Source organism: Sphaerodactylus townsendi, linkage group LG01 (genome assembly GCF_021028975.2).
Source record: "Sphaerodactylus townsendi isolate TG3544 linkage group LG01, MPM_Stown_v2.3, whole genome shotgun sequence".
Classification (NCBI taxonomy): domain Eukaryota; kingdom Metazoa; phylum Chordata; class Lepidosauria; order Squamata; family Sphaerodactylidae; genus Sphaerodactylus; species Sphaerodactylus townsendi.
In genome coordinates this window covers 148,928,983-148,950,816 of record NC_059425.1, presented here as the reverse complement: position 1 = coordinate 148,950,816, position 21,834 = coordinate 148,928,983, and the positions used below count along the sequence as shown (strand labels likewise).

The 21,834-nt window shown below is 41.5% G+C and overlaps 1 protein-coding gene across 6 annotated transcripts in view; it reads right to left on the bottom strand.

Annotated features, from left to right (window-relative positions):
* The window catches only part of HMGCLL1 (3-hydroxymethyl-3-methylglutaryl-CoA lyase like 1), a 74,803-nt gene that overhangs the window by 19,983 nt on the left and 32,986 nt on the right, over nucleotides 1–21,834 (bottom strand). For all 6 annotated transcript variants that reach the window (XM_048496987.1, XM_048496997.1, XM_048497008.1 and 3 more), the window contains 2 exons: nucleotides 16,907–16,970; nucleotides 12,618–12,806 (listed from right to left, as the gene is read on the bottom strand). In XM_048496987.1, the coding sequence (XP_048352944.1) occupies nucleotides 12,618–12,806; nucleotides 16,907–16,970 (253 nt within the window). The remainder of the gene's footprint in view (nucleotides 1–12,617; nucleotides 12,807–16,906; nucleotides 16,971–21,834) is intronic.

The following is a 21,834-nucleotide window of genomic DNA, read 5'->3' as shown; positions in this document are numbered from 1 at the left end:
GGAGCGTGCAGGCTAATAATGGCCATACTCAGAGGGATTCACCCTCTCTAGAATTACTCTTACTCTGGTGTGCAGGAGCAAACCCCACCACCATGTAGCCAAGCCATACTGCACCCTCCTTCTTCTCTTGGAGGTGGAAAGCGGTGCAGGATGCTGTAGCAATGTCCCTGCGCCTCCACCGCCGCCACCGCTACCAACGCAGTGGCGGCAGGCCAGGAGAGGACCTGACGTGAGTCAGTTCTCTCCCAGCCTTTGCTGGCATTGTGCCAGCCATAGCAGCCCACTGAGGCTTCTCAGTGGAAGGGAGGCTGTCGCAGTTTATGAGCTTCCCCACACTTCTAGGAAGCCTCTTTGGGAGTGACAGAGTGATGCCACATTAGCGTCTCAGCTCACTACCTCCACTGTGGATGGGGCTGCCCACATGTGGATGTGGCCCTGTGTGCCTTACCTTGAGCTCCCATTGGCCAGAGTCAGCTGTGTCAGGCATGAGGGAAGAAGCTTCCTGTCACACTGCACAATGGTACTTAAAAGAACCTCTCGAACTTTTTGTTTCTGGAAACTGGGCAAAATAAATTCTCTATACAGTTACTGAATGGGAAACTGGAGGGCCTGCATTGAAAGGCTTTAGCTACCTATTACAGCAACATAAGCACCAAAAATATGAATATCTTCTCTCAAAATATACTTCTGTAAAATTTAAAGGGAAAAAAACTCCTGAAAATATGATTCCATAAACAGAAGAAACCGTCAGAAAAAGGCTTCCTGCATTCACAGCATTTGGAACTAATTTGTCTCGAGTCCTGAAAAATGAATATCTGTTTCTGACCAAAGAAAAAAAGACACAAAGAAAAGAGCCTGGATTATTGCCCAGTCCACTTCAGGATTAGATGATACTAACTCTTTAGTCATTTGAATACGCTAGTTAAACAAGGCACAGTCAGATGATACTAGGAGATCTATAAAGAGACATCCACCGCAATTGAGTAAGCATATGACTCCTGAAAGAGTGCCTTGGGGCCTGTTTCAGGCAGCAAAGCTCCTTTGCTTTTCACTATGGCTACCCTACTTAATTGTGAAAGATCTCCAGCTTAACAGAATGGATGTAGCCTTGCTGGAGAGGAGGTTGATATACTGAAGAAATATTTCTGATTGTAGATGTGCAATTCTGCTCTAGATCAGGGAAACTTTAAAAATAAAGAAAAATAGACAACCACCACAGAGGAAGGGGAAAAGAAAGCCTTGCCATTTTTTTAAAAAAATACAGTGAAGGATTGGAACTGTAAAGGTGTCCACTCCCCAAATTCAAAGTCTATGAATATGAAGTTTTTGGACGGAGGAGGACTGAATTTTGGCATTCTCAACTAATAATCTCACAGGCACTTTCCAGCAGATGCCCACCACACTTGAAAAATTCCACATAGCCCTCGCAGTTGCAATGGCAGCCCAAACTACAAGGAGGGAGGGGAGGAAATCACATTTTCCCAGAAAGAATATATTGCTGTTGGAATGTTCTAAAAATGTGATATTCCCTAAACTGACATTTGAGGAAAGATGTCTAAGCCTGCGCAGCATAAGGATAACAACTGCACATTTTATTTCTCTCTTTCTCTCTGACACACAAATACACACACACACACACAAAATCATTTGGAAAGATCCAAGGGAAACAACACTGAAACAGAGAAAAATCTCTTAAGAGTCATGTAAAAAGTTTAGAGAAGCATCTGTTTGTTATATATATTTCCCCCTTCCCTGTGGAGCTACCAGTCTAATCTCCACTCAACTTATGAATTAAAACAGTAACATTAAGCAAAAGAGGGGATTTGGGGTGGCCAGCAGAGCCAAAACATAAGGAGAAAACATGACACAGCCTGCCTTAACGAGTCATTGTGTATGAGGCAGATCCCTCCTGAAAGCCTTTTGCAGCTGCAGTTTGTCTAAACTTGCCCTGGCCTGAGATGGGGAAGTGTCTGCAATTTTGGCCCCTGCCTTTTTTTTTAATGAGGACCCTGCAAACCAAACAGAATCCAGGGGAACACAGCCCAGAAGTTTAAAGGATAGAATTTAGAATGCACGGCATGTAAAATAAAGCTCAGACAATTGGGAATGTTCTACCCGACCAGGGTTGTTCAGTGCGTTTCCTCGTGAAGACCCCTGGCCTACACAAAGAAGGGAATGAATGTGAACAGTTTCCAAACGCCACGGAGAAAGCGTTGGAAACAGCCATTTAGCCTGACAACAGAGAGACAAACATGAAGCGCGTGTGTAAAGTTTTGGTTGGGTTATAAGAAAACTGAGTTTCCTAAGTGACAGAAATTGTCCAGCTGAGCAAGATACTGAAATCCAAAGAGCACCCCCTGCTCCTCTTGCAGTCTGTAAAGAAGAACTGATGAGGATCACAGAATGTTTACAAGAAAAAAGACATTTTGCCGGACCTGGCCCTCAAGGGTGTTTCTTTTCTTGTGTCTTCTCCAAGCAACCGGATAGTTAAGACCAAGGTTCTTGTCTTGACAAATGCACCCAAATGTTCAGCTTTTTCCTAAGGAGGTGTTAAATGCTTGACTCCCGAGGAGCCAAAAGCAAACAGTGACTTCTCATGTTAATGAAAAGCAGACAATGATATATGTGACATTGAATACTGGCTGGCTATTAGGAGCAGAAAAATCCACAGTGGTGGAGTTATATATATTTAATTAGAAAAGCTGAAATACAAATTGCCTCCAGGAGAAAGCAATTTAACAAAGCCCAGAGGAAACCATTAGAGAGAGAGAGAGAGAGAAAGAGAGAGTGGTACAAAATGGCTGGGCCAACTGCATCCCGAGTATGAGCCTTTTTTCTTCAATGGAGTTAAAGCTTCTGGACTTTAAAATCTCTAAACACTGCACAGATCTTATCCCTAGTTGACACGGCAACTCTCCACGGGGCATTTGATATATACTTATAGAAGGCTAAACTCCAGAATAAGAAAAACTGTCAAGAAGGATCACTCAGTTTTGAACCTCAGCCAAAGTTTTGTCCAACAGCTCTAACCCAATACTAGGAAACAACGTCCGGGGAACAGAAAGCTCTGTAGCTGCTGCTGCATAATGTCTTTGGATGAACAGTACGGTGCCAAATTTAAGCTTGTCAACACCAACTGTAATTCTCCACATAAAATCCACCCCCTCTTCTTGCTCATACTCTGTTGTCAAGGGTCAAGCTTCAAATTACTTTCTGAGACTCCCTACTCTGTCTGTGAACCCCATTTTATTTGCCCGTTACCAGAATGTCAACTGGCATTTGCTTCCTCTTTAACTCTTTACTGCCAAACTTTCCTGATCACATATGCCATGCCTGTAATCAGTCCCATCTATCAACAATGAACTGTAGTAAACTTCAATATATGTCATTCATGAATAATTTGTTTTACTTTGCACCTTTTCTACTGTTACCCATGGAGGGGGTGGGGGGGCTCTGTTTTAAGACAATGATGCCTCTACCCATTCTGCCAACCACTGCAGTGCCTTGCAGTGCAGTGTCAAAATGGGGAGCCCATTCTCTGCTTGGAAGGACACACAGTAAGTGAAAACTTGTCTGGACTTGCCCTCTCCAAAATAGCCTTGAATGCCTTTCTGACACTCTTCTTGAAGGGATTAAGTGAGCACAATGACTCTGCTCTGGAGAGCATTCCCATCTTCAGCCCTGAACCACACACTCCTGCAGAGACAATGGATTTGTTAATATGCTTGCCCTAGGTGTTCCTTGCCCAGTGTTGTATTAGCCCAATACTTCTTCAGTAGGGTGTTGTGGGTTTTCTGGGTTGTGTGGCTGTGTTCCAGTAGCATTTTCTCCTGATGTTTCACCTGCATCTGTGGCTGGCATCTTCAATACTTCTTCCTTTGTTCTACAGCTGTAATTTCATCAGCCCCCTTCCCCCTTTCAGCTACTCCCATGCTTGGAACATCAAGCTAATGTCTGATGTTTAAAGCAGTGGCTTCATGCCACTCTGGGGCGGCTAGGATGAACACTCCCTGTGCGAAACACCATCTCCAGGGATGGTGTTTTTGCCGTCCCTGAGGCACTGTATTCTGCCCGTGCGGAAAGGGCCTTAGCAGAGGTGGGATCCAGCAGGTTCTCACAGGTTCCCGAGAGTAAGTTACTAATTATTTGTGTGTGCTGAGAGGGGGTTACTAATTGGTGATTTTGCCACGTGATTTTTGCCTTAGTTACACCCCTCCTCACAGAAGTAGCGACAGAACTTGGAAGCAGATCTAGCAGGAGGAGGTGGCACCCGACGCATCTTGGGGTTGAGCAGCCCTCTTTGCTTCTGCAAGTGCATCTGTTTCCTCTCACTCCAAGGACCCGGTATGGCCCAGCTACATCCTTGCCACAGCCCCTCCCAGGAATGCCCCGCCCCGCCACCGTTGTGCCCCGCCCAGCCCCATTGGCGCCATGCCAGTTTGAATCCCACCACCATGGGAACCTGTTACTAAAATTTTTGGATCCCACCACTGGGCCTTAGAGTCAGTGTGATGTAGTAGTTAAGAGCAGAGATGGTTTGCCATTGCCTTCCTCTGCATAGCAACCCTGGTAGTCCTCAGTGGTCTTCTATCCAAGTACTAGCCAGGACCAACCCTGCTTAGCTTCTGAGATCTGATGAGATCAGGCTAGCCTCGGTCATTCAGGTCAGGGTCAAAATGTGCCTACTAGAAATAAATTACATTTCCATTCAGATGAACTCTTCTCCATAGAGTTGTAATCAAGAAGAATGTTTTACATACATGTAGGCATCTTGGTTTATTTATCCATTCCCTTGAAAAAGTTCAAAATAGCCACTGAAACAATTCAATAAACTCAAGTGAGAACTGACAACTGGAATCCAAGCCAGCAGCTTGGATCCCATTGGGTTAGCTGGATACATGTACAACAAGTAGGGTTGCATACACAAAGCTCTTTTTCAAAAGGGAGCTACTACATTGAACAGTTGATTGACAAGAAGAGGAAGCTAGATTTATTGCTGCACTCCCTTCTTTCCTCAATGGCTGCTTATTCTCAGATTTACTGGCTTCTAGATTAAGGAGTGGAACCTCTTACAGAGCTTATGTTTATGTACCTATGATGTCTGAACACAGCTACACATGTTCAGGTAGCATCCTTCTTCATAGTGAATTAAATGCCATGCACATTCCATAGGAACAGAATGAATGTGTTTTTTCCTTAATTAGGTCAACTGTATTATTCATCCAGATCAGGGCTCTAATATTAAGGGTTGTATAGAACTGCTGTGTTCAGAGAGTCTTATGAGTTGAGGACTCCCATTAGTGCACATTATATACATCATTTGTATCCTTGATTCTTTCTGTTTTGGGATCACTGTGGATCCCTCCTTCAGTGCTGGGGTTTCAAGAGACAGGAGGCAGAGTGAAGACAAGACTGTTGGAACAATCCTAAATAGGTCTGCTTATTCAGTGGGGTTTACTCCCAGGAAAATGCTTTTAGGATTACAGTCTATGCCTCTTACCTCCCCTCTTGAGAAGTCTCACTTGAACTGTTTGGATACTTGCACTGAGTCTTGTATTAAGCAGCCTTCCAGTGTTAGGTACTAATATTGAGATTATAGATTTTCTAGCCACATATTTGTATTATTATCCTTAAAGATATTCTTTATGGTTTCATTCAATCCCAATCTCAGTGTTTTTTTAAAGTTTGGAACCATGGAGTTGGAAGAGACCAGAAGGGCCATACAGTCCAACCCCCTGCCATGCAGGAACACATAATCCCAGTTTATAAGGACAATTCATTACTTTCTTAAGTATCCTTTATTGATGTGGTACAATTATCTGCCTAGATACAATGGCATCTTTTAATCCTGATGTCGAACCTAAACCAACCACATATATAAATTAAGAGTGTGATGTGGTAGACGAAATATGAGATATAAATTGGAATTTAAACCATATGTCAGTGAGAATATCTAGTGCCCCTATATCTTTGGACCATACATGTTTATAGCAAGCATAACACTATGAACTGTACACAGTGGGTTTTAATGGAATTTCTTGGGGGTGGTGAACTGCAGAAGTGAAAAACCGTAATCATGCTTTGCTTCCAGAAGAATTGGCCATGTAAGTAAAAGATTGTCCAGAAACATCTGGGATCCACTGTTTCTCATGCTATTCTACTGAACCGTGTTAAAAACATGAAAGATTCGAAACTTTCTCTTACACCTAATATCTATGGTAAGACATATTAAAGATACATAACCTGGGAATCTGCAAATTAGAGCTTCTACTACATTACTGAAAAGTAATCTCCACGGCAAGAAGAACGATTCCATTTATAATTTCCAGTTGTTTCCTGCCACTTAGAAACGTTTCCTTTTATTACAAGTTTCCAATCATTATTAATGTCCTAGTGCAAAGTACTGTGAACTGTTTACTGAAATATCAAAAATTATTAGTAGCATAACATGCATTCATAGGCTGTAATAAGAACAGTTCTGGGAAAGGCTGACTTGCAGCCTCATGCATTCGGGAGTCACTTTTTTTCAAACCAGTGCAGCCACAACACTAGACTTTGTGTTTAAGAGGTAAGAATTGTACACAGATTGAGACCTGGGGACTCAATTCTGAAACTAGGCCAAGAGCCACTTCCCCTCTGTCAGAATCCCTCTTTGCTGGTGGGTGAAATTTTCTTTGTCTGCCACTTTCAGAAGCTAGTTAAGTGCTAAAGCTGCTAGAACGATGCAGCTATCCAGCTGGACAATCTCAGGTGTATACACCCTTCAAGATGTTCCAGTCATCTGCAGGTGGTTGGATTGAGTTTTCTTTCTGTGTCTTATCCTTTATGGTTAGCTCTCTTAACTCTTTTTCTCATTTACTAAAGTGATGCACTAACCAGCAAGCCAAACACATTGAAGATTTATAAAACTGGGGTGAACTGGGGGAGTATAGTGCAGTTAAGAGCAGGTGGATTCTAATCTGAAGAACTGGGATTGATTATCCACTCCTCTACCCGAGTAGTGGAGGCTTATCTGGTGAACCAGATCTGTTTATGCACTCCTTCATTCCTGCTGGGTGACCTTGGGCTGGTCACAGTTCTTTAGAACTCTCTCAGCCCCACCTACCTCACAAGGTGTCGGTTGTGGGGAGAGGAAGGGAAAGGAGTTTGCAAGCCACCTTCAGTCTCCTTACAAGAGGGAAAGGTGGGTTATAAATCCAAACTCTTCTTCTTATTCCATGGCAACCAGCTCACAGCAGGGGAAGGCAACTGCACCTTCTAATGGGCTTGATTTCTCTCAAAGATACCTAAAATTTCCCTGGCCCACACTTGATGCCTGGAATATAGATGGCTGCCACCTAGTGGCGTAGCGCCAAGGGGACGGGGGATGCGTGCCAATGTGGGGGCGTGACGGGGACATGGTGCGATGTTCCAGGGGCTTTCTGGGGCAGGGCAGGGGTGGGCAGGGGCGTGCCCCGGGCGTAGTTCCCCCTTACTCAGGCCCTGCTGCCACCAACAGGATCCTATTCTTTTCTCCAGATGGGGTCCTGCATGCTTCTGAAAAAACAAGTAGGAGTGGCTGCCCTGTTGCTGAGAACATCTCCCTCCTGCGAAGTAAATAAGAAAAACTACACTCTACTTTTTACATCCGCGTGTCCGAGAATGTGGATGAGATAAGGAAGTTAAATGACCATTCTCCACTGCAACGTTAAAGAGAAGATAACTAAGGTAGGCAGGTTTTATTCAGACAGACATTCAATTTGGAAACATTGAAACATATTAACCCCTCAGGCGGGACCAAGATAAACATAACTAAAACAGAAGAGAAACAACTGACACTGCACGTTATTCACTACCCCTGCTACACTAAACACTTTGATCTTTTCCCAACCTGTCAGAGTCTTCTCAGCCAGAGCAACTGCCACCAACTGACAATGGTTGGTGGACAACCTGATTGATGGACAGCAGTCAGTGGAAGGATTCTGAGAGTCCCTGCCTCCATTACTGGAGTGGTTGCTGTTCATACAGATCCATATCAGCAGCCAGCCAACCAATGTCAATAGAGGAAGAGGATTTCGGGTGTTTTGAACACATCACAGAAGTACATACATGTGGCTTTTTGATTATTGCAGGAGAAGGTTGGAGTTGATGAAGTCACAGTTAATACTAGTATTAATGATAGCCTTCCAACACCCCTGTATGATATCTGTATATGTGTAGTTTTATATAATTGGAATACCCTCAAAACACTTACAAAAATATATCTTAAAATATAGCACTGACATTAATCCCATAAGCAGAAAATGTTAGATGGTTGCATTTGTTCTTCAGTTTACATTGATTGTGGTTAACGAACACATGCATGTGCTGAAGGTTTAAAAATAAAACCTCAAGAGTGGGCTGATGGCTCTGAAATTTCACCTCACTGCCTTGAATCCTTGAGAACAAATCCCCAAACCTACATTTGAAAGCCAAAGAGTTAGATCTGGCAGCCTTACATTCAGCTTGTCATACTATTTCCTCTTTGCATCAATGCCACTACAGTCTATGCCAGTGATGGCAAACCTATGGCACGGGTGCCAGAGGAGGCACTCAGAGCCCTCTCTGTGGGCACGCGCAAACAGAGTGCCCCCCCCCCACATCTAGGCTGGCCTGGGCCGCTGGGCTCGATTATTAGCATTAAACCTAAGACCTAGTTTTGGGGAAGTAGTGTAGGTAACCCTGTTAAGCGCTGTTAAACCCCACTGATTTTCACGCGAAGAACTAAAGCGCGATCCTTTACCTGGGAGTAAGCTCGGTTGCTGGCAATGAGGCTTGCTTCTGAGTAAGCCCTCCTAGGGTCATGACTCACCCGTTGGAAGAGTTGGACGGTTGCTTCAAAGCAAAGCCATCGACTACCACCAAGCTTACTCCTGAGTAACGCACGCCTCGGAGCCAACCGTTTTTTCTAAACAAAAACCTTAGTATTCAGGTTGAATTGCCGTGTTGGCACTTTGCGATAAATAAGTGGGTTTTGGGTTGCAATTTGGGCACTTGGTCTCGAAAATGTTCACCATCATTGGTCTATGCTTTATGGGTAGAATATCCCAAGATCAGTCTTCAGTGCCTTCAATTAAAAGGATTATGTAAGGTTAAAGTCATTTATGAGCTGCCGCCAATCAGAGTAGACAGCATTGACAACAAAATGATGGACTGCTTCAGTATAAAGCAGTTTCATGTGTTCATGTACACACACACACACACACACACACACACACACACACACGTTTGTCATAGAAGCATGTAATGAATTCTACAGACTTCATTTTTAAGGTTCCCTGATTCACATGCAGATTTATTCCTGGCTTCCTAAGTTAACAAGACATGGCAAATGGCCTGTTTTACCCTCCAGAGCTCCTATCAATGACTGCTCTAGTCAGTAACAAATGTAAGAATAAACTCTATTTCTTCATTATTTCATTAAGGGTTATGATTTACACAGCTCTGACTAAGAGGAAATATATTATTATCTGATATATCATTGAGTTTTAAAGTTAAGCCTGGTCTATTTATTATATTCCAGGTTTTATGTCTTAAGATTCAGTACTTACACACTGAGGGGAAGAAAGAAATATTTTCTTGAGGATATTTCTGCCTTCTTTTCTCTAAAGAGCAAAGACAGTAAAATGGGGAGGGGGAAATTGTATATGTGGCATTAGGTGTCCAGGTTCAGTCTGACCTACTGAAAGTCCAAGAATCTTGAAAACTCTGTGACAAAATAACTCTTGCCAATGTCAGTGATGAGATATTTCACCTTCACACACATTCTCTGTGGTAGTTCCCACCTTATAGAACTGCCTGCCTGAGGAAGTCAAGAGGGTCTCTATACTTCTACCATCCTTCAGAATGTGCAAAAAAAAAAATGTTCAGGGCAGTTTTATGAAGGGATTAGAACCACAGCAGAACTTAAAAGTCCACAAAGAGTTCATTGTATTAAAATAGAATTATAGTCTATTGACAATGATTATTCTATGTATTATATTGCTTGTGCTGCGTTACCTTCCACCTTTAACATTCTATCTGTTACATAAGTTACAGCATACCATGCCTTACAGTTCAATCCAGATCTTGCCTCCAAAGGGCTTCTCTGCCCCCAAAAACCAGTGCTCTTTAACCTATTCATAAAAGACCTGGAAGTAGGAGTGGGTAGCATGGTGGCCAAGTTTGCGGATGATATCAAATTATGTAGGTTGAGGAGAACCGCAAAGGATTGCAAAGAGCTCCAAGCAGACCTTGATAAATTAGGTGAGTGGGCTAAGAAATGGCAAATGCAGTTCAATGTAGCAAAATGTAAAGTGATGCACATAGGGGCAAAAAATCCAAACTTCACATACACGCTGCAGAGGTCAGCGCTATCAGTCACAGACCAGGAAAGGGATTTGGGCATGTTAGTTGATAGTTCCATGGAAATGTGAACTCAATGCATGGCAGCTATGAAAATGGCAAACTCTATGCTGGCGATAATTAGGAAAGGAATGGATAATAAAACTGCAAAGATTGTCATGCCCTTATACAAAGCAGTAGTGCGACCGCAGTTGGAGTACTATGTTCAGTTCTGGTTGCCATATCTCAAAAAAAAATATCGAAGAGATAGAAAAAGTGCAGAGAAGGGCAACGAGGATGATTGAGAGATTGGAGCACCTTCCTTATGAGGAGAGGCTGCAGCGTTTGGGACTCTTTAGTTTGGAGAGGAGACGTCTGAAGGGGAATATGATTGAAGTCTATAAAATTATGCATGGAGTAGAAAGTGTTAACAGAGAGAAAATTTTCTCTCTTTCTCACAATATTAAAACCAGGGGGCATACACTGAAAATGCTGGGGGGAAGAATAAAAGGAAACTTTTTTTATGCAACATGTGATTGGTATTTGGAATATGCTGCCACAGGAGGTGGTGATGGCCACTAACCTGGATAGCTTTAAAAGGGGCTTGGACAGATTTATGGAGGAGAAGTCAATCTATGGCTACCAATCTTGATCCTCTTGATCTGAGATTGCAAATGCTCTAGCAGACCAGGTGCTTGGGAGCAGCAGTAGCAGAAGGCCATTGCTTTCACATCCTGCATGTGAGCTCCCGAAAGCATCTGGTGGGCCACTGCAAGTAGCAGAGTGCTGGACTAGATGGACTATGGTCTGATACAGCAGGCTCTTTTTTATGTTCTTACATTCTTAAGTGGAAAAGCATCTGACAATGTCTAACATAAGAAGTAAAGATATAGTTCAAAGATGGAGTGCACTGGCTGAGATCCATAAATATATCTATGGCAAATTTCGCATGGGCCAAAAACAGCAGTGTGAAAATGGTATAAACCAGGAGTTTCAAACTCGCAGCCCTCCAGATGTTCATGAACTACAATTCCCATCAATCCCTCCCAACATGAGCATTGGCTATACTGGCAAGGGCTGATGGGAATTGTAGTTCATGAACATCTGGAGGGCTGCGAGTTTGACACCTGTGGTGTAAACCCTTTTACACCCTTTTAAACCATTTCACACCATTTTCACACTGCTGTTTTTGGCTCATGCGGAATCCACCTATGAGAAACTTGTCATCACTATTTTTAAATAGACTGTTAAGATAAAAAGTAGCGAGAATGAATTAATAGTTTTTATATATTTGAAGAAGATATTCAAGTGCAGATAAGTTTGTATGATGTCTGAAGTCATAAGAGGCTTGATGAGCCAAGAATGTGCACCCTTATTCAATGGAACATCTAAGTATTGTTAGGAGATTATTTAAAAACCTTTAAATATAGAAGAGAAGAAGAGTTTGGATTTATATCCCCCCTTTCTCTCCTGTAGGAGATCAAAGGGGTTTACAAACTCCTTCCCCTTCCCCCCTCACAACAAACACCTTGTGAGGTAGGTGGGGCTGAGAGAGCTCCGTAGAGCTGTGACTAGTCCCAGGTTACCCAGCTGGCATTTGTTGGAGTGTATAGGCTAATCTGAATTCCCCAGATAAGCCTCCATAGCTCAAGTGGCAGAGCAGGGAATCAAACCCGGTTCCTCCAGATTAGAATGCACCTGCTCTTAACCACTGTGCCACTGCTGCTCCTAAGAAGCTAAATTGATTGTGAGCATCTTCTTAGAAGGAACTCCTTGTTTGTGGCTTGCTTATCTTTGGATAAGATACATTTTTACTCATTAGATACAGTATACTCTGCAAGGGACAACCTGAGTTCATAACTTACATTAACCATTTCTAAATGAGTATGTTGTGAAATAAATATGTCTGTTAATGTATCTACCAGGTTCATTGCAGATTTTATTACAGGAATACAGCTATTGTATGCTAACTTGATACTTATCATTATTCAGTACATTACGAACAGTAGTGTAAGACCTACTGTTGAGTAGCTATATACACACAAGTTCTGGCAGTATCTGAAGAAAGATGATCAGAGGTTTCCAATATGGTGATATCCCACACCAGTGTCATCCTAGTATAGATTGAAAGGTACTCTCATGCCATTCCTAGAATCCTTTGATGCAGGGAAGCATCTCATCCCCCATTGCAACTCTTAAGGTAATCACATGCATGGATTTGTTTCCTTCTGGTTCCTAAACTGACACAAAAATAAAGTCTGAGATCTGTAAATTACCTGCATAGCTGTAAGGATATTGGCTAAAGCCTGGCCGTATGTGTCATGACAGTGCACTGCAATGGCATTCACAGGGATTTCCATCACCACAGAGTCCAGCATTCTTTTCATGCTGCCTGGTGTCCCCACACCAATTGTATCTCCCAGCGATATCTCATAGCAGCCCATGCCGTATAGCCTTTTAGAAACCTGATGAGAGGGGGAAATGGAGAGTGTCAGACACACGCAAAACAAAACCCCTCCCAATGAAAATGGAAGACTAAAAATTTGTATGATTCTTAACTATTAAGAATTCAACTATGCTGATGAAGAATTTCCAGGAATATAAAGGTATGACAGCTAAACTGTCACCCCTCCCCCCAAAAGATTAATCTCCATTTCATGTTGACTTTATAGGTTTTTTTACCCAAAAATAAAATTTATCTCTTGACAACTTCTACAATTTAATATCAAATCATCAGTTTTCTTTTCTGGGTTCTTTGAGGTATGACCTTACCATGTGACTATATTCACAATGATTTTAAGCTTGTCTTTTGTTGAACATTTTGTTTAACAAAGGAAACTTTAGGCTGTTCTCAGAGTTCCAGAAAGAACAACTGAGTGCAATGTTCAATTAACCATTATAAACCATTTATAAAACATTAGTCCACCTTTTTTACAAGATTTTAAAAAAATCTTAATATGAAACAAAGAAATTAACATTCTCAGTAGCAGGTAAGTTTTTTTGTAATTGGTATTGGAATGAACTTGTTCATGGTTAAAGTATTTTTTCTAGTTTGAGAGCTTTTAAAATACTTGACAGATCTCTAGTCAGACTGGTCAAATAGCCAAATTCTACTCCATAGTGCAGTGTGAACTCAAAATACAAACAACTACGAAGGGGTTTGAATGTACTATAGTTCTCTTGCTGAATTCAGCAGTACCAACCTGCTAAAGACATCCAAACAGTTTACTAGGGGGCCAGCTGTGGACATGTGTGATGAAGGTTGACTGAGTGTGGAGTTACTTGTCCCTGTTGTCCTAGAGTAATCCTATTATGCCTCTTATTTAAAGAACAGATGACAAAGGACACAAGGAAGATTAAACTGTTTTGTTCCAAGTCCACAAAATAAACTATGAACCCCATGGCTATTGCTGTTTATTTCCGTTTCATGTAACTGATCCATGTCTTCTATCTTCTTACTCAGGTAAACATCTGTCATGGAGCAGAGGGAGGAAAGAATATGACATGGATAATATTTTTATTTCTAACATGGTTCTTTATTTAATATTTATGACCTTCAGAGGCACACTAGGACAAAGTTTGATAGCCCCAGCTGCAGAAGGTAGCATTGGCTGGAAGGGTACAGGAAATAAGAAGTTGGGCTCCTACTGAAATGTTCAAAAGAGCTCTGTTGACAAGGGGAGGAGGGAACTGGTCTTAACATCACTCAGAGGGTTTTTTAAAAACATTAAACTGCAATATGGTATTGCAATAGGAAAGTTGGGACCTGCACAGTTAAAACCTGTCATCACCAATATAGCCAAAGATATGTCATACAGAGTTTCACCTGAAAACCAACTAAATCAGAAAAGTGCTATCTTTAGAAATATAAAGTAGTATGATGTGTGTTTGTTCCAGGAAAAGTATTACAGGTAAACAGAAACTCAGGCTAAGATGGAAGGTTTTCAAGAAAAAAAAACTAAGCAGAAACAAACCATAGTGTTGCAATTTCAGTAACCAATGGGGACAATGCACAGTGCCTGGATTTTTAGCACATCATTAGCAACAGCTGCTAGCTTATGCTTCCAGATTGGTTCAGTTCAGCAAGCTCCACCCTATCGCTTCCTCACCTCTCAGTCCTCTAAGGCTGATTTACATACATCACTGTGGAACACCTGCACATATTGTGAAAAGAAATTTCCTCTAAATTTCCAACATTTCTTTAAATTGTGACCCATATCTTACTTACAAATGATCAGCTCTGGTAACAAATTCAACCAGAGATGAGCAGAGCAGGCAATCACGGATTAGCCAATGTAGATCCTTGCAACATTCAGTTTCAGTTCTGATTCACTACCTATAACACACCTAACACTTAATCCATGCTGCTACTCAGAACACTACAAGCATGGAATGTCCTGACATATGGAGAGTAATGATCAAATAAATGTCAGATATGTTCTGTCTCTTACATAGGTCAACACAAATGCTTTTTAAAGTTTACTAACCCAGAGAACATGCATGGAAACCACTCAAACTGGGTTAAATGAACCTGAATAGCATCTTTGCTTAGGAACTAAAATATATATTTTGAGTTAGAGCAAGACACAATTGAACCAGTAGTCTTTGGAAGACATCCAGCCAACAGTGGGCACTTGAGTTCTCCAGAGGAGATGCTTCTCCTCTCCTACTACGATTTCAATGGAACACATTATCAATGCAATTCTAAACCAAGTTATACCTTTCAAAACCCATTGGTTTCAAATTCCACTAGAGCAGGGGTCTGCAACCTGTGGCTCTCCAGATGTTCATGGACTACAATTCCCATCAGCCCCTGCCACCATGGCCAATTGGCCATGCTGGCAGTGGATGATGGGAATTGTAGTCCATGAACATTTGGAGAGCCACAGGTTGCAGACCCCTGCCCTAGAGGCTTTGTGTACACCCATCCAACTTCTATACATAACCATCACATGCTTTTAAGAGATAGAACCAAAATTTGCTTTACTAGCATCTTTGGTCCAAGTTATATTACAGACCTAGCCAACGTTGATGCTCAGCAGCTTTGGTGACAGGAAAATGAGGGTTACATAATGAGTACCAGTCATTGGTGTCTGCTAGTTATGAACTGCCCCATATTTTCAGCTGACATCTGTAAAGAGACAATTGGTAACTGTGCTGTAGTGAGTGGAGGAGGTAGTGTGTATAAAGAACAGTAGGAGGTTTAGATGAGGTATATAATAGAGAGCGATAAAGCATATGGGGGATAGGAACTTGCCATGAAGACCTGCTTTTTGTACTCAGAAATTAAAGTAGGGATATCTTTGAATATCTGAGCAAACCTGTCTGGAAGTCAAATTTACCTTGTTCAAAACTTATGATCAGACTGTAAGCTGATCAGGTATATAGTCAGATGACACTGAGCAACTTAAGACAGCTGTTGAACAAATTTGCAGCTGCCAGTTGGCCAGAACCCAACTCCTAGCTGATTGGGGAATTAGATGGGAATTGGGGTCTGATCAAATTCTCCCCAGCAAAATAGCTGCACAGTGCACAGTTGCAAAATGGACAGGAGGAAGAGCTAATTTGTCTTCACGCCCCTTCATGGTGGGTGGCACAGAACCAATTTGTAATAACTCTACAGCACCTGATACCAAAACAGAACAGAATTTCATTAGAACATAGGCAAAGTCTGGTCTGGGCCCTACTAGGTCATAACAAGCCACAACCAGCAATCCATTTGCCTTAAAGGATCATGTTAAAATAACTATACAATACAATAAGGGAACATCAACAAATTCACAGTTCATCACAATTCTTTTGATCTGTGCATTCAAAAGGGAAGCGGGGGTGGGTGGGCGGCAAGGAGTTCATTTCTCTCCTATGCCCCAAGCTTGGTAGGAGCAGAAGCAATGCTTTTAAACTCTGGATTTCAAAAGGGAGAGGAGAAAGCTCCTTTATCTCTCTCTCTTTCTTTAGCCCAAGTCAACAGTTCCTGGTGGGGAGAAAAGAAATCAACTGGGCTTAATCACTCTCTCCAGCCAAATGTTCTACTCCTCAACAAGTCTAAGAGGCATCAAAATTTCCAGGAGGGGAGGTCAGAAGACATTGACTTCCAGAGAATATGGTGAGAGACTGCTCCCCCCTTACAAACTTTGCTGGGTTCAGAGCAAAATTTCTCCAGCAGGAGATCAGAACTGATGCCCAACTGTTCTGTCATCTACTGGGAACTGGCTTCTGATGGCTGTAAATAGTCTGTTCCTGAAAATACACTTGAACAGGTTGTGAACATCTGTTAATCAGCTACTTGATCATCACTGGTGAATAGGAAGTGAACAGAACTGGCAGGTGTTCAACTGTCCCTACTACCAATCAGAACTGCCTGTCAGGAACTTTTTTTGCTCATCCATTCTCAGTGTGTAACATTTGTAAGCAAACAGGTATTGTGCAATAAATCTTCCACTGACTCCTCATGAGGAAACAGACTTTCCCTAAATATTTCAGAAAAATGAGAAGGCACACATAAAACAAAAATATATATTTCAGACATGTATGTTTTTAGGCAACTGTTTAAAAACAGCCTTACTTCTGCCACTTTAGCTGGTGAAATATTTCCTTCATAAGGACATCCCAGTGCACAGGATACATACCTAAACAAGAAAGAACACAGATATGTGTGTAACCTGCATCGATACACCCTCTCATGTTCTTCCAATACCTGGATGTACAATTAACTTAGGGCAAATAAAGAAAGCCTAGTTTAAATTGTATAGCAGGCTCCTCAGTATGTAAATCCAAGCGAACGGGATGCAATTCAACACATTAGTGATTCAATAGAAAGTTACATACAGATATACACCCACAGACTTGGAAGTAAGCAGCTCAACAGCTTTCCCTTCTCAGCGAACAGAGGACTGGGTTGCATGTCCTACTAAAAGGAGTAAGACTCACAATTATGCCTACTTTCAGTAAGACATACACTACAGTCCTAAACATGCTTTCCCACAAAGCACATCCCCTTGAATTTTGGGATTTATAGGTAATCATGTGTAGAACTGGGTTAATAGCTGTGACACTGTTTTGTAGATTACGTCCACTGAGTTAATTATGTGAAGCTGACAATAAAAAGTAGCCTTACAGTTTAAATATAAACACAAATGGCCATCAGGTTGTCCATCATTCCATCTTCTGTTGAACTAATTTCTTAATACCTTTGACACACAGCCTGACTGTGCTGGCACATTAGCTTCAGTGCTGATATAAGAGAAAGGGCGGTTCCTACACTGCTGTTTTTGTGTACAGATTAACCATTCCAGTATAATAGGGTTTTAAATGGGACTCCAAAGATAATAAACGCAATTGCAACTTATACAAAAAGTTCCCTGTGCCGTAATTGGTTCGGTTCTTTGTATGAATTACACAGCTACATGATTTCTACATGCTGTTCTGGATAGAAGCTGATTAAGCAGGAAAGACTGTAGCATGTAAAGCCATGAGAATGATCCAAGTGACCCTGGAGCCAATGAGAATGATACTCTGAAACAACCAATAGCAGATGAGTAATGTGAATTAAGGAGTTAAGAATTGTCAGTTGAGTTCTGACCAATGGGAGCTGGAAGTGGTGAGAAGAAGCAGAGAGTTTGATGAAGCATTAATTTTAATAGGAAAGCAGGTAAAGATAGCATAGGAATAAAATTATTTACTTAATTCCCCTATCCTGATCTGGAACAAAAAGAGAGGCTTACTGAGGTCGAATCCCCACTGGGAAATTAAGCTGAATACATCCCGTTTCCAAAAGAAACAGCACCTTTTTCATAACAGTTTCTCCCTCCCCACTGCAGCGTGTGTCTAGTGAAGACCTCAATATCTATCACAGTTTCAAACAATGTTACACTCCCCACAAACATGCGATCTGCTTGGACGGTCTGTCCTTCCTCGTCCTGATTGGCTGTTGTGTTTTGTTGAGATAGGTACTTTTTTTTTGCGCAGCGACGTCACTATGTAGATGCATAGGCAGAATTTCCCTGCCTCTGTGTTTGAGTGATTGAAAAAAAGGTGCGCTTCAATGCAGGTTCCGAAAAAATGCGTGATAAGGGGGGAACAAGTGCTTCTTCCTTGGCCTTCACTCCTATTACTGTTGTATTTTATATTAGTTGTTTATGTCAATAAAGGCTAATGTATGTATGAGTGCCAGAACTGGGATGAAGCCATGTTTGGCACTTAAGCTGTGGGGAGTCCTTGCCCAAAGTGTGATTTTTGCTGTGAGTATCACAGGATAATTTGCCCATGGGGAATCAACATGAGTGGCAGCTGGGTATTCTGATAATTTGTAATGTGTTTTTTAAAGCCTGCCACAAAATAATTTTAATTGGCATGTAAAGTTTTAAAGTGAAAATTCCATATCTTGTTGCTATCAATTAAAATTTGCTCAAGCTTGTGTTTATATTAAACATTGGTACATTCCTTTAAAAGAGGGAGAGAGACAGACAGACAGACAGACCTCATGTCTCTGTCCATTTGGCTTCACAGCATAATTAAGAGCCCTGGACTCCCTATGCCCCCTAAGCTCCCTGTTCCCTGGATTTAAAATATGTATTTCCATTTAGATCAGTGCATTTAATCAGTCTGTAGAACAGGTCCAAGATATCTTTCTGCATTGCATCCTAGGGGTCCCAAAGTGTGTTGGATATGCAGCCATGTATTTGAAAACAGGAAATAAGAGCCTAGATACAGACTTTGAAATTCTGGCTATGCTCTCACTTTGTATTTGATCATACTAGTTAATGTGCACCCTATGCTATCAGACTCCTGCTTTAGCAAGCGGCTGCACATGGTTCTGCAGAAAATTAACACAATTGGCATTCCATTTGACTTGGTCTTTCTGTTAGGGAAACAACAGGCCTTCAGACTGCTGTGTCAGAAACTGCTGGATACTGAGAAGCAAGATTTGTACTCTCTAACAAATGGTACAGTTCCAGTTTATGAGCTCCTGCTCCCTGTTTTTTTTCATCTTAAATCTCCAAAACTCTGCAGAGAAGCTATGGTCATCATGTTCAACATTTTGCCTTCAGCAACGCTGCGTAGTAAATTTCTGAGAATTTCTCATCAGGAGTGATATTATCCTGAATTTTTATCTCATGTCTCGTTTTCTTTATAGCTTTCATACTGAGCTGAATAGTTGCATAATTAAACAAATTTCAGGGTTACCAAAATGAGGAGTTGGTTTTATACCTTTTATCAGATTGGAATCCTTACATTATCAATCAAGTTTCTAGGCTCTTCCTAGCCACTATGAGGATCCAAGGGTTGATTGCTAATGATCATGAGTCTAGTCACAATCCAGGAAATTCACAACTCATACATCCCCCACCCACCACCCACTCCCGAAATACATGCTCCCAGTGAAACTGCAAAAAAAAAACAACCCTCCATGATCCCAGGCCAAATTTGTCTGGGGGGAAATTGCAGGTAAGAAAGGCCACAAAAGTCAAGCACTGATGCAACCCTTCCTGCCCTTCCTCTCATGATCTGCTTAAGTTTACAGAATCAGTATTGCTATTAGGTGATTAAGTGGACCCCCCTCCTTCTCAACTCACTGAGGTAGGGAGGCAACTCACTGGCCTGTCTGTTGATTTTTCCTGCTTTTCTCCCTTCAGCGACTGAAATGGTAGCATATAGTGCAACTGAAGCACTTTCCCTCAGTCCTGTAACTGACCTAGAAGGTGAAGGATGCCCATTATTATAACCTTTCTAGGCAAACCCTGTAATAAGGCACACAAAATAATTGTGAGGCAGATTTTAAAACTAAACAAAATCAAAGTTTATTGAACAAAGAGAAGTGAATGGAGATAAATAACTTTGAGGGAAGGAGGGGAAAAAAGGCAGAAGAAATATATTTACAAAAGACCTTTGGCAGAGAAATTCAGTATTTGATTTAGGCACTGGCTTAATAAGGTTGTTCAGTTTCACATTTAGCTTAGATGTTATATTGTGATTGCATAGATGGTACAGTTTATTATGATGTTCTGAATAATGGATTACACACTCAGGGTCTAACTCGGGTTGCCACTTCACATAGTACCCTCACAAGCCTCACTCTGTTAGCAAACCCTAAAATAAAACATAAATCACTCTTTCTGGAGGAAAATGAAGCAAAACCCCAACTTCAGCTAAGGCCTCTCAATAACCCTCCACCAGTTCCTTCAGTCTGAGTTTACTTTGCTTTCACACACAGCTCACCAGCTGTCACACAGTAGAACAAGCCAGTTTTCCACATACCAACTGCAATTACTCTCCTCAGAGATTATACATTTTAAGGTACAGTTAAGGCAGATAGCCCTTAACCCTAGGAATTCCAAAACCCAAAAGCCCCTCAGATGGTTCCTTACAGGAAATATCCTCCTCCCTCTGTGCATCATCAACTTTTTTAGCCAATCGGAGTTCAGGATGCCACAACCAATCAGGTCACTTCTCTTGTTCCTAAGGCATATAAACAATAAGGCTTCTGACAAACCTGCACTTAAATTAACTTTTCCTCTGCAATCCATCACAGATGGCCATCTAGCCTCTTCTTAAAAACTTCCAAAGACCAAGAGCTCACATTTGAGAAAGCCTGTCCCACTGAAAAACTGTTTTAAAAAATCGTAATGTTTAGCTGAAAACTCTTTTAATTTCAACACATTGGTTCTGGAACGACCTTCTGGAACCACAGAAAACCTCTCCTCACCATCTTCTATATGACAGCCCTTCAAGTGCTTCAAGATATTTATCATATCACCTCTTAGTTCTTCACTCCAGGTTAAACATACTGAGCTCCTTTCCTCATAGCATTTGGTCTCCAGATTTGGTCTCCACATCTTTGTTATGCTGCTCTAGGCACAGTCCAGCTTATTTATAGCCTTCTTAAATTATGATACCCAATACTGACAATGCTCTAGGACTAGGTGAGGTCTAACCAGAGCAGAGTAAAGCAATACCATCACTTTGCATGATCTCAACACTATACGTCTCTTGAAACAGCCCAAAATCACATTTGCGTTTTTAGCTACTGCATCACACTGCTGACTCATGTTCAGTGTACCGTCTCTTAAGACCCCTAGATCCTTTTTTGCATTCACTGTTGCCAGGACAGTATCCTCCATCCTACAATTATGCATTTGATTTTTCCTACCTGAGTGAAGAACTCTACATTTAAACTATGTCTATGGTATTCCCCTGATCCAGCAAGATAGTAATATTCTCAAAAAAGAGATGAGGTTAGTTTGACATGACTTGTTCTTGACAAACCTGTGCTGGTCCTGAGTAACCACAGCCATCCTTTCTAAATACTCACAGAATAACTGTTTGGTTATTGGTTCCAAAACTTTTCTAGAAAGTTTGAGAAGCTGACAGGTTAACAGTTAACTGGATCTTCCTTTCCCTTCTTCTTGAAAATGAAGACAACAGTCTTCTGGGATCTCAGGGTTTAGTGTTTGTAACAAATGCCTAATAAAGGTACTGTGACAGTATGCATCA